At 48.7% G+C, this 24,762-nt stretch overlaps 2 protein-coding genes across 2 annotated transcripts in view; both read left to right on the top strand.

Annotated features, from left to right (window-relative positions):
* Positions 1–14,555, top strand: part of Acp7 (acid phosphatase 7, tartrate resistant (putative)) — a 19,450-nt gene extending 4,895 nt beyond the window's left edge. The window contains exons 2-12 of the mRNA XM_032896180.1: positions 6,351–6,551; positions 6,920–7,102; positions 7,842–7,965; positions 8,196–8,258; positions 8,354–8,468; positions 8,544–8,651; positions 8,735–8,792; positions 8,866–8,933; positions 9,035–9,106; positions 11,629–11,766; positions 14,474–14,555. Of these exons, the coding sequence (XP_032752071.1) occupies positions 6,351–6,551; positions 6,920–7,102; positions 7,842–7,965; positions 8,196–8,258; positions 8,354–8,468; positions 8,544–8,651; positions 8,735–8,792; positions 8,866–8,933; positions 9,035–9,106; positions 11,629–11,766; positions 14,474–14,539 (1,196 nt within the window). The 3' untranslated portion in view covers positions 14,540–14,555. The remainder of the gene's footprint in view (positions 1–6,350; positions 6,552–6,919; positions 7,103–7,841; positions 7,966–8,195; positions 8,259–8,353; positions 8,469–8,543; positions 8,652–8,734; positions 8,793–8,865; positions 8,934–9,034; positions 9,107–11,628; positions 11,767–14,473) is intronic.
* Positions 14,556–23,929: 9,374 nt separating this feature from the next.
* Positions 23,930–24,762, top strand: part of Pak4 (p21 (RAC1) activated kinase 4) — a 38,515-nt gene continuing 37,682 nt past the window's right edge. Inside the window, exon 1 of the mRNA XM_032894051.1 lies at positions 23,930–24,091. The gene's annotated coding sequence lies outside the window, so the exon portion shown is untranslated. The remainder of the gene's footprint in view (positions 24,092–24,762) is intronic.

Raw genomic sequence — 24,762 nt, forward strand, 5'->3', positions numbered from 1 at the left:
TCATGTAAGTTTTTCTTTTTCAAAAATTTGGGCATGCTGTATTTTGGATTATTGATTGATTGATTGATTGATTTTATTGTTTTGAGACAGTCTCACTATGCAGCCATAGCTGGTCTGCAAGTCACTTTGTACACCGTTCTGTCCTCAAACTCAAAGAGATCTCCTGCTTCTGTTCACCGAGTGCTGGGATCAAAGGTGTGTGCCGTCATGCCTGGTTGAATTCCTTATTTTTTAATAATTTTTTTTTTACTATTCTGTGTATGGCTGTTTTACTTGTGTGTGTCTGTACACCATGTGTCTATGTGCGGAGGCCAGAAGAGGGCATCTGACTCCTCTTGAGTCAATGTGTGGGTGCTGTGAACTGAAGCCAGGTCCTCTGGAAGAGCCGCCAGTTCTCTTAGTCACTGACCCAGGGCTCCAGGCCTCTGACATCTTTTCACCGTTGTCGGTTTGGAGTCAGAGTCTCATGCAGTTCAGACTGCCTCGAACTCTCTATGCAGCCAAGAGAGATAGCCTCTTAAGCAACGCTGGTAGGATTATTTAAAATTGAGGGGGCTGGAGAGATGGTTTAGTGGCTAAGAGCACTGGCTGCTCTTTCAGAGGACCCGGGTTCAGTTCTCAAGACCCACATGCCGGCTCATAACCATCTGTAACGTCAGGTCCAGGGGATCCAGTACCCTCTTCTGATCTCCGTGGGATCGTCAAGCATGCATGTGGAACACAGGCACATATACATGCAAACACTGACGCACACACACAAGGAAAACCTTAAAGAGAAAAATGTGAACTGAAAAGCGATGGTTAAGCTATGGCCCCGTTGGTGGAACACTTGCTCAGTCTGCTGAGGCAGGAGAATTGCTGAACTCGGGAGCATGAAATCAGATTAGCTCTAAATAAAGCCATGTGAAAACAAAAGGAAAACCAGGTATGGTAACACTGTGAGTTCCAGGCCATCCAAGGTTACGGAGTAAGACCCTAACCCTAACAAAACAAGGCAAACACTGAAGGCGGAGAATGGACATTTGGCACAATTCTGGTTAAACCTCAGGCCTCACTCAAACGTCCCCACGGTCACCACTAATTTTAGTCCCAACCCAGGATCCCACTTAGATTTAGGGATGGTGCCGTCTACATCTCCTACTGCTGCTTAGACTGGACCCATAGCCCAGGCTGGAAATCCTCCTGCCTCAGTTTCCTGAGTGCTGGCACCGCAAGGCCACGCACCGTCACACCCAGCACTTAAGACCTTTTCTTTTGTGACCTTTGTGTTTTCTGAGTATTGGTTATTTTGTAAAATGTCACTACTTTAGGTCTCTTTGCTACTGTTTCAAGGTGAGTACTGAGGTTGTATCGGGGCAAGAAGACTGTGGCTGTGTGTGTGTGTCTTCTCCGCAGGTGGCCCCAGAGGGTCTGCGGTGTAGACACGTCTGCTGGGTCTGTGGTGTAGACATGTCTGCTGGGTCTGTGGTGTAGACATCTCTGCTGGGTCTGTGGTGTAGACGTGCCTGCTGCTGGGTCTGGGGTGTAGACACGCCTGCTGGGTCTGTGGTGTACACACGTCTGCGGCTACCGCATGTGACCCTGATTCATTGGCTGCCTGAGCCTGTGCCTGCTGGGTCTGTCCACTGTAGAGCCTTTATTCGCTCCCTTGTAGCTAATGAATAGCTCGGGGAGAGATTGCTCAAGAAGATGCAAGTCCTGTTTCTCCACACATTTTCACCCAGTGGTTTCAGCAGCCATCAGCGACTCCTGCCTGCAGCGATTCTTAGTGTCGTGCCTGCCTAATGCGGACTTTAAATTTCTTTTATTCCCTCTTTCCAGATATATGTGTGACTACAGAGGCAACTCCGCCTTCTACATGCTAGCCCAGGGCTGTGCTGTTGAGCCATGACCCCAGCCCCTCACTGGGGGATTCTAGGCATTGCTTACCACTAGGCATTGCTCTACCACTGAGCCACGCCCCCAGTCCCTCACTGGGGGATTCTAGGCAGGGGCTCTACCACTGAGCCACGCCCCCAGTCCCTCACTGGGAGATTCTAGGCAGGGGCTCTACCACTGAGCCACGCCCCCAGCCCCTCCCTGGGGGAGCCTAGGCAGGGGCTCTACCACTGAGCCATGACCCCATTAAATTGAAATTTTGGCGTTAGGAAGAGCCATCCCTCCCTCCTGCCTACTTCATTCATTCCTTTAGCCAATAACTTCGTTCCATCACAGATATGTGACTATTTCTTTAATTCTCCGGGAGGTGGGGTGGGGGATTCAGTACTATCATTGTTTATTGTTGTTCACGATGTTCCAGATATGGTCTCGGAATTTGTTTGTGTTGGGGTGGTGTGTGTGTGTGTGTGTGTGTGTGTGTGTGTGTGTGTGTGTCTGTGTGTGTGTCTGTGTGTGTGTGTCTGTGTGTGTGGGGAGGGGGGCGTGGGGGAAGATTATGAGTATAATATAATCCTGGAAGTTAGATTAATACAAAAAAGATCAACCTGGAGATGTGTCAGCTCTTACTGTTGTGCTAAATCCCATTCTCCATCCTCACCCCACACCCACTCACCTTCCTGTGGTCTTTTTAGCTCCTGAGGTGTCCTTTCTGTATTGCCTTAGTACGTGTGGGCAGTGGCCTTCATAGCTCTACATCCCCATATGACCTTGTTTTATGTCTGACACTCACCTGGTAGTCCAGGCTGATCTCAGACTTGTGAGCCTCCTATATCAGGTTCCCAGGCTTACAAGTGTGTACCAGCATGCACAGCTCATCTCTCTCTCTCCTCCTTCCCTCCCTCTCTTCTTTCCTCCCTTTTTTGCCCCTCTCTCCCTCCCATCCTCTCTCCTTCCCTCATTCACTTCCTCTCTCCTCTCTCCTCCCTTCTTCCCTTCCCCCTCTACCTTCTTCCTCTCTCTCTCTCCCTCCCCACTCCCACCTCCATCCTCTCTCTTTTTTGTCAGGTTCTTCCTCTTTTGCTTGGGCTGTTCTCAAAACTGCCACCCTCCAGCCTGCCTCCCAAGCCCTGGCTCACAGATATGCGCCATGTCAGTTGGCCTGCACTAGACGAATCCGTGTCCTTAACGTTACAGTATCACCTGGTATTTTTACTTACTGTTGTTCTATTTGGTGTTTGGAGACAGCTGACCTGGAATTCACTGTGTGGCCTGGCTTTGAACTTGTAGAATTGCAGGCCTCCTCCCTACCCCTGGCTCTGCACGATATTTTGTTTACTACTCGTGCATGACCAGGGGGACAAGCTCATGTGTGGAGATCAGAGGACAATTTGCATGAGTTGAGTTCTCTCCTTCCACCATGGGCTCCCAGGATTACTCAAGTGCTTAGACTTCACACCAAGTGTTCTGAGCAGCCGAGCTTTACAGGGTTTCTCTGTGTAGCCCTGGCTGTCCTGGAAACCTCCCCTCCCCCCATAGACCAGGCTGGCCTTGAACTCAGAGATCCTCCTGCCTCTGCCTCAGGAGTGCTGGCATTAAAGGCATGCGCCGCCTCAGCCCAGCCCTCTTGGTATTTTTAAAGCCTTGATTGTGTTGCTTGGTTCTTGATTTGAGAATTACAAAGTAGCTATTGCATTGTTATGTATTGGGTTGCATATTCTCCTTCTGAAGACCCTCTTCCTCTTGGGAGTTCTTTTGCTTTTTAATAAAATCTGTTTGTCTTGCAAAAGGAAGGAAGGAAGGAAGGGAGGAAGGGAGGAAGGAAGGAGAGAGAGAAGCCAGGTGTGATGGTATGCACCTTTAATGTAGCACAGACGGGGCAAGGATGGGCAGATTTTTAATTTAAGGCCAGCCTGGTCTATCTAGCAACTTTCAAGCCACTGGGTACTGCTCAGCAAGAGCTTGTCAAGAAGAAGAAGAGGAGAAGGAAGAGGAGGGGAAGAGGAGGAAGAAGAAGAAAAGAAGAAGAGAAGGAAGAAAAGGAGAGAGAAAGAGAGAGAATTAAAAAGCCTGGCCTATGCTATAAAAAAACCCACTGTGGAACAATTTGTTCCAGAGCCAGGTATGGTGACTGACTGATGTCACCCAGGTGGAGGCAGAGGGACTCAAGGCTAAGCTGGACAACATGACAATTTCCAAGCTAGCCTGGGGTACAGTAGGTGACCCTGTCCTTCCTCACAGATGGAGTGAACTGCAGTTTCCTCCTGCCCTACAGCTCTCAGATGATATCATGAGTGTGCCATGTTGGCTGCGGGCTAGCATACAGTGAAGAAGAAAATAGGGACATTGACTCAGTCCATAAACCTCACTGTGTTGGACATTGTTGTCAGTTCTTTGCCTACGTCCCTCCTAGTCACCAAAGATGGCTGCCAGGGCATTCTCAGGATGCCAAACCTAGGAAGCGCCAGTCACCTCCACACAAAGGCACAAGGCCGTAATAGTGTTTGTGCAGAACCTCAGGCACACTGTAAGTCACCTCTTGATGACTCAATGCTCAACACAGTGTACTGGAAAGTAGCTATTGTATTGCCATGTTTGTTTGTTTGTTTTGTCTTAATTTTTATTAGTTTGTATTACTCATACATCATAAGCTTCATAATAACACTTTCTTTTTTCTTTCCCTTTCTTTTTATTAATTTTTCCATTTTGGTGTATGTGTGTTTAAGATTTATTTCTTTATTTTATGTATATGAGTACACCGTAGCTGTCTTCAGACACACCAGAAGAGGGCATCAGATCTCATTACAGATGGTTGTGAGCCACCATGTGGCTGCCGGGATTTGAACTCAGGACCACGGGAAGAGCAGTCAGTGCTCTTAACCGCTGAGCCATCTCTTCAGCTCCCTACTTTGGTAGCTCTGAGTGTTCTGGAACTGGATCATAGATCAGATTGGCCTTAAACTCCGAGATCCACTTGCTTGTGCTTCCTGAGTGCTGGGACTAAAGGCATGTGTGGGCCACCATCTCACAGCTCATCATGCCATTTCATGCATGTATATAATATATGGATCACATTCACCCACCACTCACCCTCTCGGGTTCTATCCCTACCTCCAATGGTCTCCTTCCTCTTCCAACTAGTCTTTCTGCTACCTTTATATCTTTTGGGCATTTGTGTGTGTGTGTGTGTGTGTGTGTGTGTGTGTGTGTGTGCATGTATATGTGTATATGCACAAGTACATATATGTATGTGAGTATATGTGTGCGTGTATGTGTACATGCATTGTGTGCACGCACATGCACATGTGTGCACATTCAAGTGTGTACATATATGTGTGTGCACATGTATGTGTGCGTGTATGGCGCGCGCGTGTGTGTGACCTTTAGGGTTTCTTTAGGGTTGTTCACAGGAGCATGGGTGAAGGGTTAGTCACAGGAGCATGAGAAAAATGTAGATCCTTAGGGAAGGGTTTGACCCAAGTGTGAGGCCCTTTTTCCTCCATGTTTGATTTTTTTTTTTTTTAAATTTAAACAGAGTATTGCTATGAAGCCCAGGTTAGCTCAGAATTTGTTATGTAGTCAAGGCTGGCCTAGAAATTCCAATTCTCCTGCCTCAGTCTCCTGAGTGCCGTTATATGATGCTGGGTTTGGACCAAGAGCTTTGTGCAGACTGGACAGGCACTCTACACACGGAGACACATTCCCGGATCCTCTCCTGAAATTGTATTTGTATCATCTTGTTTCATGTGTATGGGTGTTTTGCTTGCATATATGTCTATAAACTATGTACATGTCAGGTGCCCTCAGAGACCAGAAGAGGGCATTAGATCCCCAGGAACTGGAAATACAGACAGTCGTGAGCTGCCTTGTTGGTGCTGGGAACTGAACTCAGGTTCCAGAGGTGGAAGAGCATCCGGTGCTCTTAATCACCAAGCCATCTCTCCAAATATTTTTATAAATTCATTTATTATTTTGTTCGTGTGGGAGGGGGGCACACCCTTGCTAATGTACACATGTCAAAGGCCTTTGTTTTTAGACAAGGTCTCACTATGTAGCCCTGGGGGACCTGCAGTTCTCTGACCAGACTGGCATCAAGCCAGGATTAAAAATCGCCCAGCTGAGAGGACAATTTTGGAAGCCATGTAGGTCTTGGGGATGGAACTCGGGTCATAAGGACTGCGCCATTGCGATAACCTGTTTCTCTCCTCAGGGTTTTCAACTCATAGTTGCTTGAATTCCAGGACCTGGAACCCAGGATACAACCTGCCGATTGTATTTGTATACCTCCGTGCTTCCGCACAACGTTGTAGGATAAATAACCCTATTCCGTTTCACAAGCAGGAAAAGGGAAGCCACTCCGAAGGGAAGCCAGCTTGGAAATAGCAGAGGGACTGGACTGAACAGCAGCTTCTAAGTGTCACCCCATTCCTGCCTGATAACCTGTTTAGGCTCCTCTCTGACTCCTCTCTCCTCAGGTGAGCCAGGCACCATGACTGTGACCTGGACCACGTGGGCTCCAGCCCGGTCTGAGGTGCAGTTCGGCACGCAGCTGTCTGGTCCTCTCCCATTGCGTGCCCATGGCACCTCCAGCGCCTTCGTGGATGGAGGAGTTCTGCGGCGCAAGCTCTACATCCACCGTGTGACGCTGCGGAAGCTGTTGCCAGGGGCCCACTACGGTGAGATGACTCAGGGTGGGTAAGAGGGAGGAGCGTTCTAGAAGCTATAGAGATCTGTGGCTGAGGCTGGGCTGGCGGTTCATCTGTCTGAGACAAGGGGTATGAGACCCTTGACTTGGTGTCATGATAGGGGCCTGTGATCCCAGCACTTGGGAGGAGGCAGGAAGATTCGAAATTCCAGGTTATCCCGGGCTACAAAGAAAGCCAGGGACTAGCCTGGGCTACTGAGAGGTCTCTAATAATGATATTAATGATGATGGTGTTCCTTAGGTTTCCCTCCCTCTCCAGCAGCCTGAGTGTAGGGCCTTGTGGGAAGGTCCTGGTCCCTGCCTCCTCACCTGACGGAGGTATTTTTTTTCTTCCCTCAGTGTACCGTTGTGGCAGCTCTCAGGGCTGGAGCCGGCGATTTCGCTTCACGGCCTTGAAGAATGGAGTCCACTGGAGTCCGCGCCTGGCTGTGTTTGGGGACATGGGGGCTGATAACCCGAAGGCCCTGCCCAGGCTGCGGAGGGACACCCAGCAGGGCATGTTTGATGCAGTGCTCCATGTGGGTGAGGCACCGGCGAGGGTGCGCCTGGAGGCTGGCGAACTGTATGCCCATCGGTCCAGTGCTAGAACGGGCTGGGGCTGGGATGGTTCTGAAGGGCTAGGGGCTGAGGGTAGGAGCCGAGGCTAGTCCCAGATATGAGGTCCCTATAGATTCCAGCATTGGTTCTCTATTTCTTATTATTGGTTTTAGAGGTGAGGCTCATCCAGAATACACAGAAATGTTATACTAAATTAAGATGAGTGTCTGTAATCCCAGCAGTGGATAGGCGGAGACAGGAGAGTTGCCCAGAATTTAATGACAGCATGAATAGCTTAGTGAGAGCTTTAAAAGCCAAAACAAAACAAAAACAACAACAACCAAAATCCCAAGGGCTATTGGCATGGTTCAGTGGTAGAGGCCCTCCCTAGAATCCCTCAGTGATGGGTTGGGGGCGTGGCTCAGTGGTAGAGCCCCTGCCTAGAATCCCCCAGTGAGGGGCTGGGCTGGGGGTGTGGCTCAGAAGTGAAGCGTCTTTGCCTAACATTTAGAATATTCTGGGTTCAATCTCTAGCAATTAAAAAAAAAATGCCTAACAAAAGTGTCAGCATCAAACTAGACCTAGCTGTGTTCTGTGAGCAAACAAGATGTAGAGACAGGCTGCTTCAATGAGAGGGTCTGAGGTAAGGATCAGGACCCGTTAGGTCTTGATCCTAAAGAAAACAGAGCTGGCCCTCACTCTCTTTATCCCTACTACCCTTCAGGAGACTTTGCCTACAACATGGACCAGGACAATGCTCGCGTTGGAGACAGATTCATGAGGCTCATTGAACCTGTTGCTGCCAGCCTGCCGTACATGACGTGCCCTGGGAATCATGAACAGCGCTAGTGAGTATGGAGGGCTGCAGGGGTGGGCAAAGGCCAGATTATTGAAAACAATCGGGTCCTTGCTAGAGTCTCACTTAAGTCCCTCATGCTGTAGTGTCTCATCTGTGGTAGGAAATGAAGAGATAATGTCTGGGCTGGGAGCCGGGCTGTGGCCTGAAAGTTGAGAGTTAGGAAAAGGCGGCCGCATCCAGGTCCTCACTGTTTGCTCTTTATATTTTTCCCGTTTCCAGCAATTTCTCTAACTACAAGGCTCGCTTTAGCATGCCAGGGGACAATGAAGGCTTGTGGTACAGGTAACGTGGAGAGTGCTGGGGGATTGGACCGACCCCCTCGAAGGATGCACGAGGCAGTCTTCTGATCTCTGACTCTTACCCTTTGACCCCTGTAGCTGGGACCTGGGTCCCGCCCATATCATCTCGTTCTCCACTGAGGTCTATTTCTTTCTCCACTATGGCCGTCACCTGGTTGAAAAGCAATTCCGTTGGCTGGAGCGTGACCTCCAGGTAGGCCCAGGTGTGAGCCCCACTTTGGTCTCTCGGCCCCCGTTACCGCCCCCTCACTCCGAACTCTTTCTCTAGAAAGCCAATAAGAATCGGGTGGCCCGGCCGTGGATCATCACGATGGGTCATCGGCCTATGTACTGTTCCAACGCGGATCTGGATGACTGCACGCGGCACGAAAGCAGGGTGAGGCCCCTTTCCTGGGCGCAGTGAGACTCGGTGGGAGGATGGGCCCAGGCTCCTCCTCACCTCCCCGCTCCTCCCACCAGGTCCGCAAAGGCCTCCAAGGCAAGTTGTTTGGGCTAGAGGACCTTTTCCATAAATACGGTGAGTGATCCTGAGGGTCCCCGGCCCCATCTCAACCCACCCAGGAACCTACTCATCTCTCTTTCTGCCTTAGGCGTGGATCTGGAGTTCTGGGCTCATGAACACTCCTACGAACGACTATGGCCGATTTATAACTACCAGGTGAGGCCCAGGAAGGACTCGGGACCAAGTGGCTCATGCGGTCAGACCCTCTCCAGGGCCTGACCGGCTGTGACCCGCCATCTCCTCATCTTGTCCTCTAGGTATTTAATGGCAGCCTGGAGAGGCCCTACACCAACCCTCGAGGCCCAGTTCACATCATCACAGGATCTGCGGTGAGCAGGTGGGAAGGGACTAGTCCAGGTGTGCAAAGCATGATGGGAGCAGCCGCCATTGTATGCCGAGCTGGGAGACTGGGTGTTGCTGTCGGTGTGTCCATCAGATGGGGCATCAAGTCTAGGTTAGGAAACATAATCGGGGATTAACAGTGGTTGGAAGCCCTCTGTGGTGGTACGGGCTCCAGCATTCAGGAGACAGGAAGGCAGAGGACTGCCCTGAGTTCAAGGCCACACGGTAATTCTGGGCCAGCCTGGGCTACAGTGCGAGACCTTATCTCAAGGAACTAAACAGGACCTGAAAGATGATGTCTCAGTGAATAACTGTACTCCGTGCCTCGCCTCCTGACCTGAGTTCAATTTCCAGGACTCAAATGTGGAAAGAGAATCATACACACACACACACACACACACACACACACACACACACACACACACACACACACTACTATTGGTGGCATCTTTATCCACAAAGCCACCTCACCAGCCCATCCTTCTTAAATCCTTTGTATGACCTTAGAGATTGTTCTCCACACACAAAGGAATAATTGTCTAGACAGAAACATTATTGAATCACTCACTTAATAAAAATGACTTAAATCACCCTTCACAGTCCACTGGGTTTTAACATCGGCCCGCAACAGCGTCACTTAGGAAACTTTCTTTCTCTCTTTTTTTTTTTGATCAGTTGCTATTATTTTTGCTTTGGGCTTTCCTGAGGCCCACTGAGCAACACTGAGGCAAAGTATTGCTATGTAGCCAAGGCTGGCCTTGAGTTCACCGGGAAGTAGACAGTTCCACTCATATGAGCAAATTACTCTTCCTAATGCAGGCAGAAAAATCGGAAAGTTTTTTCTAAAGTGCCCCATTTTCTCTACTGGCACTTCCTGCCTTGTCACCCTATCTACCCTAGGCACTGGTTTTTATTTAATTCACTAATTAATCCTGAGACCAGTTCATCTAGTCAAACTTGATGTCTGGTTACTATATAGTTCAAGTTGACCTTGAACTTTATAACTAAATTTTTATTTATCATTTTGTTATTCGTGTGGGCGTTTTGCCTGCGTGTGTGTATGCACGCCATGAGCGTACAATACCAGAGGGGTTCTGAGAGACAGCTGTGAGCTGCTGTGTGTGCTGAGAACAGAACCCAGATCCTCTGCAAGAGCAGCCAGTGCTCTTATCAACCCTGACCTTGAACTTCTGATCCTCCTGCCTCCACCTCTGAGGTGCTGTGATCGCAAGGCGTGCACCACCGTGCCTGGTTTTGTGTTGTGATGGGGTTGAATCTAGGGTGCTGTGCATGCTGGGTAAGCATTTCATCAGCTGAGCTACAACCCCTGCCCAGTTTGTTTTTTTAAAAAAGATTTATTTATATGAGTACACTGTAGCTGTCTTCAGACACACCAGAAGAGGGTATCAGATCCCATTACACATGGTTGTGAGCCACCATGTGGGTGCTGGGAATTGAACTCAGGACCTCTGGAAGAGCAGTCAGTGCTCTTTACCGCTGAGCCATCTCTCCAGCCCCAGTTTTGGTTTTTTGGGGTTTTTTTTTTTTTGTCTCTGTTTTCTCATTTGTTTATTTTTTGTGTGGGGTACCCATGTGCTGGGGTTCACGTGTGGAACTTAAGAGGACGCCATGCTAGACTGGTTTTCTGCTTTCACCATGGAGATTCTGAGGCCCAAACTCTTGTTATTAAGCTTGGAAGTATCTTTATCTGCTGGACCATCTTATCAGTTTCCAGTTTTTCTTCAAGACAGGGTCTCACTCTATAACCCAGGCTGGTCAGGACCTGAATATGTAGATCAGGCTGGCCTTACACTTGGTGATCCTCCTGTAGCAACCTACCATCTGCCGAGATTGAAGGTTTATAGCTGTTGCCTTAAGGAGTCACCATTCCACACTAGCCCTGGCTACTCCCTGGCCCCAGCGGTCTCGCTGCCTTCATGGCTAGCCGCATGCAGAGACCGCCCATTTCACCGCTCTCTTCCTGCGGACTCATATTCCCAGCCATCTGCCCCCTGTGGTTATAGTCCCAGTAACCTGGTAAAAATCAAAACTCTAGAGGCTTGTAGTTTATCAATCAGATTTATATCAATAAGTTCTCAACCCACAAAATGCCCAAAGAACTCTGAGCCAAGTGATATTGATATGAGCTGCCCACTTAGATTAGACAAATTGTCCTATAATAATCCATCCCTTATATGGTATTCATAGCTACCTGTGGCTATTTAAAGCCACACGGATCTAGGTCGTCCTTCTCTTCCTCCATTTTCCTTCCTATTCCTCTCTGCTATCTCTCCTACCTCTCAAACACTCAGCACCCACCCTCCTGTTTTACTGTCACAGCTCTAGCCTTGTCTTTCCCCCGCCCTCGCCTGCTTACAGACAGCAATCTACCTGTAGCCAAGTTGTAACTGAGCCAGGGGCCTGGCCTGACGCGTGGTTTTGCTTGTTTGTTTGTTGTTGTTGTTTTTCTGTCTGTGTCCACACTTGTCTGACTCTCTGTCTTCCACAGGGTTGTGAAGAGCTGTTGACTCCCTTTGTCAGGAAAGCCAGACCGTGGAGCGCCGTGCGTGTGAAGGAGTACGGCTACACAAGGATGCACATCCTTAATGGCACCCACCTGCACATCCAGCAAGTGTCTGATGACCAGGTCTGTGGGGGGGCATCCTGGGTTACAAACTGCACAGCTTAGTTCAGTGTATGTGGGAACCGAGTGGTTAAAATCTTAGACTCAGAAGTAAACCATGCTGATCACGGGAGCATGACCTCTAATGCCAGCACTAGGGAGGCAGAGGCAGGCAGATCTGTGAGTTAAAGGTCAACCTGATCTACAAAGCAAGTTCCATGAGAGCGGGGACTACACAGAGAAACCCTGTCTTGGAAACAACAAAACAAAACAACAAAACACATCAATAAACTGGGTGTGGTGGTGCATAGCTAAAACCCCATCACTCGAGAAACTGAGGTGGAGGAACTGGGGTAGTAACTCAGTGGTAGGGTACTTCCGTAGAATCCCCCAGTGAGTGGCTGGGGCGTGGCTCAGTGGTAGAGCCCCTGCCTAGAATCCCCCAGTGAGGGGCTGGGGTGTGGCTCAGTGGTAGAGCCCCTGCCTAGAATCCCCCATGAGGGATTCTCTGCCATAAAGGGCAGAGAACAGAATCTCACTGTGGGAAGTAAGAATCATACTTGTCACTGTGAAACAGGAGAAAAATCAGGTGCCTCATGGGAGTAAGGCAGATGCATATATCGTGGACATGAAGAATAACAGTACAGTTTATATGTGTGTGTGTGCGTGCGTGTGCATGTGCGTGCATGCATGCGTGTGTGTGTGTGTGTGTGTGTGTGTGTGTGCCCATCTATGCACACAGAGAACAGAAGAGGGTGGCTGGTTAATTTCCCCTATTTCTCTCACTGAATATGAGGCTAAGCTAGCAGTCAGCAAACCTCCACCCTCCCCCACCAGCATACTCCTGTCTCCACTTCCCTTGGAAACCAAATTACAGACACACACAGGAAAACAGGCTTTTCACTTCTGTGCTGAGACCCCCAAATCCAAACTTCATGATTATTAAGCAAATGCTCCTAACTCTTGAGCCATCTTTCTAGTCCCATGCCTGACTTTTATTTGGTGCTGGGGATCTGAACTCAGGTCCTCCTGCTTGGCCAGCAAGATCTTTATGCACTGGACCCTTTCCCCAGCTCCTCGCTGTACTACTACTACTACTACTTATTATTATTATTATTATTTTTTTGTTCTTTTTTTCGGAGCTGGGGACCGAACCCAGGGCCTTGCGCTTCCTAGGCAAGCGCTCTACCACTGAGCTAAATCCCCAACCCATTATTATTATTATTATTATTATTATTATTATTATTATTATCTTATTCTTCATCATCATCATCATCACCATCATCATCATCGTAGCAAGCTAGGTGTGGTAGTGTACTTGCAAGGCAGGAGGATCAGAATATGAGACCAGCCTGGGCTTCACAGCTAGACATTGTCTCAAAAAGAACAAAACTACAAGATAAGATAAAAGTTAGAGTCTAGTGAACACCTCTGTACTCCAGGCACAAGATTGGGTTGCCTGGTACTGTGAAAGCAGTTTACCCTCAGTGTGATTCCCCACAGGGACAGGTTTCTTTCTGTGTCATAGATAAAGGAACCTAGGCTCAGAGAGGGAAATGATTTTCCCAGGGTCACACAGGTTCCAGGCAGCAGAGCTGTAATCTGACCCGCAGACCACATTCTCAGTACAGGCAACCACCGTTAACGAGCAGAGCACAGACTTCCTTGTCTCTGCGGTCACCGTGGCCCCACAGCTACCTTAATGCTCCCTCTAATCTGCATAAGAAGGCAGCTGTGCAAAAGGACATGTGCGTAAGTCAGATCCCGCATACACTGGAATGCAGGGTCTTCACCACATATCCCACATGAGGTGGTTTGCGGCTCCATTGGTAGAGCCATTGGGTATCAAACATGTTGTTCTGGGTCTGATCCTCAGCACCACATAAATGGCGGCCACACCCAGAAGCCCAGAGCCTAAGAGAGTCGAGGGAGATACTCAAAGTCATCTGGGTTGGTTCTATACTGAGTTCAAGGGCAGCCGTGATACATGGATTCTGTCTCAAAACTAAAACCTAAACCAACCAGCCAAACAAACAAACAAAAAGCCCATCCCTTAGAAATAGCAGTTACTACTGTCTCAGGCAAGGAGTTAAGATTCATTTTTTTTTTTTTTTAAGATTTATTTATTTATTATATATTAGTACACTGTCGCTGTCTTCAGACACACCAGAAGAGGGCATTGGATCCCATTACAGATGGTTGTGAGCCACCATGTGGTTGCTGGGAATTGAACTCAGGACCTCTGGAAGAGCAGTCAGTGCTCTTAACCACTGAGCCACCTCTCCAGCCCAAGATTCCTATTCTTATACAGCCCAGGCTGACCCCTAAGTGCTAGCATTGTAAATGTATAATGTATTACATATACCATGACTCCTTGCTTTGTCTTGGCTTTTCCTTTCTCTTTTTTTTTTGGGGGGGGAGCTTTGAGGGGTGCTTCTGAGGTAGGCTTTCTCTGTGTAGCCCTGGCTATCCTGGAACTTGCTCTGTAGAACAGACTGGCTTCAAACTCACAGAAATACACCTGCCCCTGCCTCCTGTGTGCTGGAATTAAAGGCGTGGTCCACCACACATCTGGACTTTTCAAATGAGGAAAACTGAGACCCAGAATTAGATACTGGGACTCATGCAAGGTTATCTTCCCTTAGAGGCAGCAATGGGGTTTGAATCAGGCCAGCTGGCCCCACCAACCAGGTTTTCCTTTCTCACTGCCTCCCATTTCTGACCTTCACAGGATGGGAAGATTGTGGATGACGTCTGGGTGGTTAGACCTTTGCTTGGCCGGATGATGTACCACTAAGACCGGTGTGCCCCTCGTGAAGACATTTTGCTGCTGTGACCAGGCAGTACCTTGGCCTGGGGAGGGAGTCAGGGCAGGATCCCACTCCCCCACCATCCAGAAACCTGAGGGTACAGCCTTGAGAGAGGCCAGACAGCTCTTGCCTCCTGGAGAGGTGGGAGCCCAGGCTGGTTGGAGAGGGAGGACAGGTATGTGGGCACCAGCAGGGCTGACTGCCAGCATAGTCCTACCCTCCGGCATCACTGACAGGACCAGGGACTCAAGGGCCTCAGAATAAAGAAGCTTAGAGCCGTTGCTCCCTGGACACAAACTTCCACTTGAGCCCTCTGTCCCTTTGCCCTCTCCTGAAGGGTGTCCTGTGCCGGGATCAGCAAGGTGGGCACAGCCCTCACGACCGGACTTGCCAGCAGGTTACTCCTAGTTCTTTCTGCCTTGCATCTAGTCCCTTGCCTGGCTTCTGTGCTGATAGCCCACGATGTCCCTTGGTGCCTCAGTTTCCCAGCCAGCACTATCTTTTCCAGGAGGAGAGGATAGAGTAACACTTTTACTCCTTATCCCCCAAGGCAAAGCTGGTAAGCCTCAGGGGCACACAGACACGCTACATTCTTCCACACGGCACCTCTCTTTTTCCTCTCCCTTTTTACATGTCCTACCATGATTTATTGAGCATCTATTATGTGCCGAGGCTGGAACAAGACAGATCTCTCTCCCCCGTAGTATGGACATGGAATCAGGACTTGAACAGCAACTCCCTTACAAGGGATAAGAGATCAGGGGGAAGAAAGGAAGGGGAACAGTGACAGTTTGAAGGGAGACAGCTGACCTTTGGACTAAAGTTGAGGAGCAAGGACACAGGTGACACAGGACGGGCAGTCCCAGAGCTTGGCCGAGCAAAGGCCCTGAGGCAGAGCTGCACTTTCCCCATTGGCTGAGGAGGCTGTTGTGGCTGTCACAGAAAAACAATGAGGGAGAAAGAGAAGAGGATGGAGCAGTGGTGGTTACGCAGAGCCTTCTGGGCCACCGTGAAGGACTTGTGAGGACTTCGGATGGAGCCATGGGATGCTGAAGGCTGACCCCTGCAGATTCCTGGCCCTGTGGGTTACCTCATCGCTGCCCTCCATTGTGCTGAGAAGAGCGTTTTTCAGCCTCCTCAGGTCTAAGCCTCACTTGCCTGTCAATAAACCCAAGGCTCATGGACTTCGTGGAAGTTTCTGGAACACATCAAGTGCTTTACCTGTGCAAAGCCAATGCACATAACCGACCTATGTTTCCTTCCTATTTCTCCCTTCTCAAAGCCTGCCCTGATGAGTCCTGTTGGAGTCCAGGTCTCTGGGATCCCCAAAACCTTCACTGTCTGCCTTATTCACCAGCCATTGTCTGTGTCCTTCCTAGGGTCAGGACTCGGTGACGGTGGCACTTTGTTTCCACGTAAGCCTATCATTCCCTCTAATCCTCCTGGGGTCCTCCGTGTCCCCTTTTCCCGGCTGTGCACATTCTAGCTCATTGCTACTCCGGGATGGGTGTCTCTCGGTCTCCTGTCGGACTGTCAGTGCTAAGGAGGACAGGGACAAAGTGGCCCAGCACAACAAGAGGCCCTAGGAAGGTTCTCACATGCCAAGCTCTGACTTGGCCATGTCAGGGACAGCGATGAATCAGAAAGAGAAATCAGGTCACCCAACCCAAATGATGCACGAGGAGAGAATGCTGACCGGCGAAGGCATGCTGGGGAGAGCCACGTCAAGGCCGTGGAGCCACAGAACTGCCGAGGTAGCACAGGATGCCACTGTGTAAGCTGCAGACCTGCCTGACAGGGAGAGTCTACAGAGGGCAAAGACAGGCAGGGAGGCAGCACAAGGGAGCTGAGCCCAGCTTTGCCACCTCCAGTGTGACAACTTCGAGTCATGGTCCTCTGTGAACTTGTTTCTTCGTCTGTATGGAGAGGAGGAGCCTTGGGAGGCAGCCTTGAATGGAATTAAAAGCTCATCACCAACCTGCATTCTCTCCTCTCCTCTTCCTCCTCCCTTCCCCTCCTCCTTTTCTCCCATCTTGCTTCCCTTCCTTCCTTTCAACTCCAAATCCCATGTCTTCTCCTATATCCAATCATTAACAAACACTCCAATTTCTGTTTTATCTGTCATGACAGTGACATATTTCCTACCTTCCCCATGGGCTGGCCTTGATCTAGTGATCGTCCTACCCCAGCCTCTCCTGGGATGGAATGACAGGCACGTGCCTTTGTTCCTGGCTGCCCTTTTTTGTTGTTATGTTTTTATTTATTTTTATTTTATGTGTATGAGTGTTTTTCTTACATGCATATCTGTGTACCATGAACATGCCTGGTGCCCATGGAGGCTGAAAAAGGGCATCAGATTCCCCTGAGGCTGGAGTTACAGATCGTTTCGAGCCACCCTGTGGCTGCTGGGAACTGAACCTGGGTCCTGTGCAAGAGCAATCAGCGCTCTCAATTGTTGAGCCATCTCCCCAGCCCGCTAGCTGCCTTTTTATTTATTTTTATTTTATATTATTTCAGTTCACCCATACAAGGTCTCACCGTGTGTCCCAAGGGAACCCCAGATCAAGGGCTGGTGTGACAGGCCATGCACCACACCACGGGCCATGCCCGTCTCAGGACACGCGCATACTCACCATGTAAACACTTTTCTATCTGTTCTATGTCAGCTTTAAAATCGGAACTCCAGGAACCACAAGGATTTCTTGGATTCTGTTGCCTCCCCAGCCCAGGTCCCTGGTCCATAGTTAGGTGTCCAGTGTGTACTGCTGTGTACCCGAAGAAGGAAACCAGAAGGTCGCTTCCGTGTTTAGCCCAGCCCATCACTTCAGAGCCTCACACAGAACAGCGAGGCCTCTGCTCCAAGTGACTCACAGAAAGGTCAGCCACTGGAGCCACAGCCTGGTGAGAGGGAGACCCACACCCGGGAGGCCACGCTGCCATATCTGGTCCATGTGCCCTGAGTGGAGACCCTGAGGTTTTGGAAGCAATCGCTGAGCACGGAAATGTTATCGCGAGCCTCAGGAGAGTTTGTGACCTGTTTTTCCTGCTCGCTGAGGTGAACATGGCCGTTGTGCCTTCTTTTCATTTTTAAAAATAAGCTTTAACTTGGGGAATGGTTCTCACAGAAAACTGGAAAGATAAAAGAGTTCCCACAGGAACCTCGCGCCTGGCTTTCTTTTATGATTAAAATCTCATATGATAGTACATTTGTTTGTGGTTTCATTGTTTGGTGGTTTGGGAGCCTCTTTTAAAGGACATGTTTTTATCTTCGGTGCATGAGTGCTTGGCCTGCATGTATGTCTGTGCACCACACACAAGCAGATCTCCTGGAACTAGAGTTATAGATGGTTGAGAAGTGCCAAGTGGGTGTTGGGAATTGAACCTGGGTCCTCTGGAGGAACAGCCAGTGCTCTTAAACACTGAGCTAACTCTCCAGTGCTAGGTTGTTGTTATTTTTTTCTTTATCTCCATGAAGAACGTCATGAGGATGTTTATGGGGATTGCATTGATTCTGTAGATCACTTTCTGCAATATATCCATTTCCCCAACGTCAATGCTGCCAACCCGTGAACACGGAAGATCCTCCAGCTCCCCATCCCTTTGTTTGCCTCCTTTCGTGTCTTCAAAGATTTCTTTGTAAAAAATTTCCATAAATTTATTCCCGTTTTTTTTTTCCTTGAGGCCATGGTGAGGATTGTTTGCCTGACTTCTTTGTCAAGAATGTTCATTATCAGGGTCAGAGAGATGGAACAGAGGACCTGAGTCCTGTTCCCAGAACTTACACGGTGGCTCACAACCTCCTGTAACTGAAACTTTAAGGCGTCCACTGCCCTCTTCTGGCCTCCAGGGACTCCTGCACATACACGCATGCGTGCACTTAATAGACTGTTCACTTTTAAAGCAGAGCAGCTAATTATGTCTAGTTACATCTCCATAGTAATATTAAGAAGGATTTGTAAAGAAAGAAGATATGGCTGTGAATGTGTCTATGTGTGTAAGTGCTGTTAACCACTGAGCAAGCTCTCCAGCCCCGCCCCTCTCCCTCCGTCCTTCCCCTTGCTCCTTCATGTTTGCTTTATTTTTAGGTTTGTTTGGGTGAGTGAATGGCAACTGTGTGAGCAGGTGCCAGAGGAGGTCAGAACGGCATCCGATTCCCCGGAGCAGGAGTTACAGGTGGTTGCGAGCTGGTAGACATAGGTGCTGGGAACCCAATTAGAGTCCTCTACAAGAACAGTGTACACTCGCTCACAGCCGCCAAGCCATCTCTCCAGCTCCAAGCAGGCCAAGCTCTTACCCGGAAACAGCATCAGAAGCAATAAGCTGCAGTGGACAAAGCACCATCTGTTATCTAACCGTGTCTAGCAGTATAGGCTCCGCAGTCCCCTTCCTCTCTCGGACCTCCTTCCCTGCAAGGCTGTGATGTAATGAGGCAAGGGGCATGGGCCCACCTGCACTTCACAGGCCAACAGTTGAACCGAGAGCCAACATGGCACCCAAGTGACCAACTGGAGCAACTGGTGTGGATGGATACACTGGGTGGAGGGATGACTCCCATACTATCGATTAGTGACTATAAACAGAGAGATGAAGCAGGGTGTGGCGACTCATGACTGCAATCCCAGCACTCATGAGACAGAGGCAAGGGATCATTGTGTTCTAGGCTGAGGCTACAGTGAGATTCATGGTTTTGTTTCTCATGTATCCCAGGCTGGCCACAAATTCACAATATAGCTGAGGATGGACTTGAACTTCTGATCCCTGTGCCTCCACTTCTTGGATGTTGGGATTACACGCAGGTGGCCCCATGCCCTTGCTTTCGAGAGAATATTTCTATTGCCCAGATTTCCCTGCAACAACCCCCACCCCACATCAGCCTCTAGCATTAACTAATCTAATTTTGTCACTATAGATTAGATTTGCCTTTCCTATTATACTGTGAATGGAGCTATGCAGTACTGACCTTTTGAAAATAGCTCCAGCCCAGTCCATTTGCTCCACAGGTCAGCCGTGAGTTACCAGCCCCTCCCTCACTGGGGGATTCTAGGCAGGGGCGCTACCCCTGGGCCACGCCCCCAGCTCCTCATTGGCAGATTCTAGTCAGGGGCTCTACCACTGAGCCACGCCCTCAGCTCCTCACTGGGGGATTTTAGGCAGGGGCTCTACCACTGGGCCTCATCCCCAGGCCCCTCTCTGGGAGACTCCAGGCAAATGCCCTCCAGATAAGCTGAATGTTCATCTCTACATGTTCTTTTTATGGCCACGTGGAATTATTTGACAGCATAGAACTTTCTAGTCCTCATCATTTTATTTTATGTTTTTAAGTTTTATTCATGTTATTTTTCCCTGGGTTGGGGGGTGGGAACTAGAAGTGATTAGAAGTCCATACATTTAAAGTCAAACTGCCTGTGTGATTTTGGGATTACTTACCTTTTCTGTGCCTTAATTTGCACACCTTTTGAATGGGGATGTCAATAGTGCATATGGATTTTTTTTTTTTTTGAGGACTTCAGTGATAACAGCCCTCCAAATCTTAGCTCAATAACTTTGTCTTGCAAGCCACCATGTAGCAGTTCTCCATGACAGACTGCAACAAGACAAGCCAGTCTTTCCAGGGTCAAACAACTTTTGCTGACACCAACAGCACCCTTCCTTAAGGACTAAGAAATAAACACAAAATTTTCCTAGAGTCTGGTTGTTACCCAGGTCCTGAAGTTTGCCATTCTAACACTAGGTGGCGGTCTAAGCCCTGGTTTGTACCATTTGGGGAGTAACTGAACAGGATGGGGGTGTTCCTGGGAGGGGTGCAATCATTTGTAGCTCTCCACCGCCCCATAAATAACCTCTAATAAACGTGCGTGAGTCATCCCATTGGTTGCTGGCACGAACCATCCCTGCGTGGAGACAGATGTTAATTTTACATCTTCCTGGGAGAACCCTACTGCAAAATTTAAGGAGGAGTGTATGTTACATGGCCTGCCGCATAGCACACTCTGTCAATATTGGAATTATCATTATTCAATGTGATTGGCTCACAGCAAGAGCTCAGTGTATATATTTATTGAGCCAGTGTGAGCATAGGCTTTGAAGTCAGACCTCGGTTTAAAATCTATTAAGGGGACTGGGGAGATAGCTCAGCGGGTAAAGGCGCTTGCTACTAAGCTCAATGGCCTGAATTCAATCCGGGAATCACACAGCGGAAAGAGAGGACATTCTCGTCGTCCTCCTCCCTCAGGTCCACAGTCATACACAGGCAAAACAAACAAATATAAAGAAGGAGGAGAAACAACAGGAGTATTTAAACACTGGTGAGAATACCTTGAATGAGGGCAAAAGTGTGAATCTGTTGTACGATCTTGCAATTGTGTCCCTGACCATAGGGAGGCAGCAGAGGGCAGCTGGTGAGTGAACGAGCTACTAGAATTCTCCCAACTTCGGGCTCCAGAGTGAACTAGAAACCAGTGATTGCACTTTAGCATGAAACTCCCAGTGCATAAAATGTTCGGAACAGCAGGGCATGGCGGGGCATGGCACGCCTTTAATCCCAGCACTCGGTAGTCAGAGGCAGGTGGATCTCTGAGTTTGAGGCCAGTCTGGTCTACAGAGCAAGTTTCAGAACAGCCAGAGTTACACAGAGAAACCCTGCCTTGAAAAATACTAGGAAGAAGGGGGAGGGGTGAGGGAGGGAGGGAGAGAAAGAAAGACAGAGAGAGAGACAAGAGAGAGAGACAGAGACAGAGAGAGATATTGTATCTACAGGGTGGCAATGGGCTTAAAACACTGGGGATGTGGGAACAGGAAGATCAGCAGTTCGAGGTCATCCTTGGCTACATAGTGAGTTCCAGGCAGCATGAGGCTGGGCTGTGTGAGACTTTGTCAAAAACAAAACAAAACAAAACAAACAACAAACAACAAACAAAAACAAAACGCCAACCCCAGCAAACATACATTTCCTTTGGCCCATCGGTCTGTGGCAATGTATTCAAAGGAAGTAATTATTTAGCTGCTTGGATTTTTTTTTTTTTTTGGATGATGGTTTCTAAAAGCAAAATATGTATAACGGCACAGAAACTCAATGAGAAAAATGTGGCTAAGCAAATTAGAGTAAATTAGTAGGATGGCTTCCGAGGCAGCCCCCAAATTAATCTTCTTGAAGAATATTTATTGATATCAAGAGTCATGATGATGTATATAGTCTTAATTTTAAAAGTATTTTCTGGGGTTGGAGAAATGGCTCAGGGCTTAGGAGCACTGGCTGCTCTGTCAGAGGCCCTTTTCTGGCCTCTGAGAACACACACACACACGCACACACACACACACACACACACACACACGCACATGTGTGAGGGCACTCACATATAGAGATGGGGGAATATTTTTTTAAACATTTATTTTTCTGTGGTTGGGGGAATTTTTTTTAATTATTTATTCTTCTTTCATACATTACATTCCAACTGCAGTTTCCCCTCCCTCCACTCCTCCCAGTTCCCCCATAAATCTTTTTTTTTTATTATTTATTTATTTATTATATATGAGTACACTGTAGCTGTCATCAGACACACCAGAAGAGGGCATCAGATCCTATTACAGATGGTTGTGGGCCACCATGTGGTTGCCGGGATTTGAACTCAGGACCTCTGGAAGAGCAGTCAGTGCTCTTAACCACTGAGCCATCTCTCCAGCCCCATAAATCTTTTTTTTTTTTTTTTTTTTTTTTAAAGATATACTATTCGGACCATTCTACCAGGCATGGTAATGTAATCCCAATGGTAAAAGACTCAGTGCATCGGAGGCCCTGAGTTCAACCAGAAATAAGATGAAGAGAGAGATGGGGGTGTGGGGAGCGGGAGAAAAGGTGGGCAGAGACCTGAACAGCAGCCCTTCATCCACGGTTTGCACGTTAACAAAACGCTTGCTATGTGCCTGGCAGTGTGCGGGTGCGAGCAGAGGCAAAGAGCATCTAAGTGAATCTTTTTTTTTTTGGTTCTTTTTTTCGGAGCTGGGGATCGAACCCAGGGCCTTGTGTAAGTGAATCTTTAGAGGGTGGAATTACGCTTTATTCAGCTATCCCTCTTATAAATATGTACTGAGCACTTACATACCAATAATATCAAGGCCCTGGCCACCAGCAAAAACAGAGAGTTCGAGGTCAGCCTGGGCTACATAGTGAGACCCTGTCTCAGGAAACCAAAACCAGCCAGCCAAACAAAACCCACAGTCAGCAAAGGGAAATAAGCAGAAGTTGGCAAAGGGTTTAGTGGCACAAGGTAGGATGCTTTGTCTCTTAGAGAACATGATGTTTGAGAAAAATCCAAAGGAACACTGAGAGTCAGGAGGAGGCTTAAAGAAGAGAATCTTCCAGACAGAAGAAAAAGCCAACGAAAAGAACCAGAGAAAGCCTGTTTGGGACAAACCTGATATTTCAGTCTCCCAAGGGGCTCAGCTGGGGAAAGCATTTGCCTAGAATTCCCTAGGGCTGGGGACTTACCTAGTACTGCTTGCCTGTTGTGTATAAAGCCTTAAGTTCAGTGTCTAATACCCAAATAAACAAAACCCTTAAAAACCTCAAGATGAGAAGGCATTTTTAAATTTTTCAGTAAGACTTAGTAAAGCCATAGGTGCAAGGGTGTATTAGTTTATGGGTTTCCTTTCCTCTGTGTTTTCCATTTTTGATTAATTTGAAAACATTTAATTACATTTATTTCTTTATTTTACGTCTATGGCTATCTTGTGGAGGCTAGAGATCAACTTGTGGGGAATCAGTACTACCGTGGGTCCAGGAGATAGAACTTGTCAGTCTTGGCGGCAAGCACCTTTTACTCACTGACACATCTCCCACACAGGTGACTGGTTTAAAAAAAAAAAAAAAAGCATATTTAAAAGATTAAGATCAAGTAGTGTCAGATTTCCAGACTCGGACAGCACTTCATTCAAAACTCGTTACTTGGCTTCCAGAAATCATAAACCAACTAGCGTTCTATTAGCCTGTTTCTTTACCTGTAAAATGGGGTGTTAAAACAACAGGATTGTGGCATCTAGTTTATACCGGAACTAGTCGCGTGCTGAGACATAATAAATACTTAAGAACTGTTTCTGGCCTTTATGTTCTCATATTCCACTTTCTTACTTCTTTGGGAACTCGTGGGAATCTGTGCCACGGGAAAGCCGTTATTTCCCCTTTAAGAGGCGGAGTGGGCGGGGAATCAACGTCCCCCGCACCTTTTCCAAACTTTCCAATCTCTGCTCGTCATTCTCCTCCTAAAGGTCTCCGATTGGACAACCCACACCAATCAGCAGCATCGGGGAACCCTGCCGGCGCATCGCCCCTCCCCCAATAGGCCCCTCCCATCGCCCGGTCAACTCCGTTACCATGGGTACTAGTGGGCGGCGAGGAGTAGGGGAGGCCCCGGATGTTCGTTAGAGATTCAACATGGCGGCGGCAGTAGCCGCGGCGGCGGCGGCTCGAGACAGCTGAGGTCGGTACGCGGGCGCAGAGTTCTGGGCCGGGCAGCTAGGCCGCGAGCGACCGCGGCGCCAAGCCGGTAGGTGAGGGGGTTACGGTGCAAGACGCTTGTGGTTGGGGGCGGGTGGATCTGGGCACGCGCTGTGGGAGAGCGGTTATTCGGAAGGGGGCGGGGCCGGTGGGGTCAAAGTTCACTCTTGGAGGAAAGGGTCGCGTGGAAAAGGGTCGCGGGTCAGAAATGAGGAAAGGGGAGGGGACTGTCGCGATCAGAGGTTAGACCCGCGGAGGGGGCGTGGCTGGGTTCGAAATCTCTGCAAAGTTTGAAGTACTAAGTGGGGGCGCGTAGGAGTGGTTCGGAACCGGTCTCATGAAAGGGGGTAACTCAAAGTAACTTAAAGAAGAGGGTGTGTCTGTAAGGGTCGGAGGTCGTAACCAAGAGAAGTGGGCGGCGACCTGGCTGAAGATTTAAAAGGCTCAACCCTAGGAGGAGGTGAATGAGTTTTAGGTTTGGGGGTGTCTGAGACAGCATGTAGGTAGAAGGTACAAAGATAAAAATCTGACGGGTGTAGATGGTCTGGGAGGGTCCAAAGCTAAAAACTCAAGTGAGGCGCGTGCAAAAACTCAAGTGAGCAGGATATCTAACAGAGTCGTCAAAAGTGCGTTCTGGTGGCAGAGTTGAAGGAGCCCCTTCTCACAAATAATGAAGGCCACACACCAATGAAACACTGATGATAGGCTGGGCTAGCCTCT

This window comes from Rattus rattus, chromosome 2 (genome assembly GCF_011064425.1).
Source record: "Rattus rattus isolate New Zealand chromosome 2, Rrattus_CSIRO_v1, whole genome shotgun sequence".
Classification (NCBI taxonomy): domain Eukaryota; kingdom Metazoa; phylum Chordata; class Mammalia; order Rodentia; family Muridae; genus Rattus; species Rattus rattus.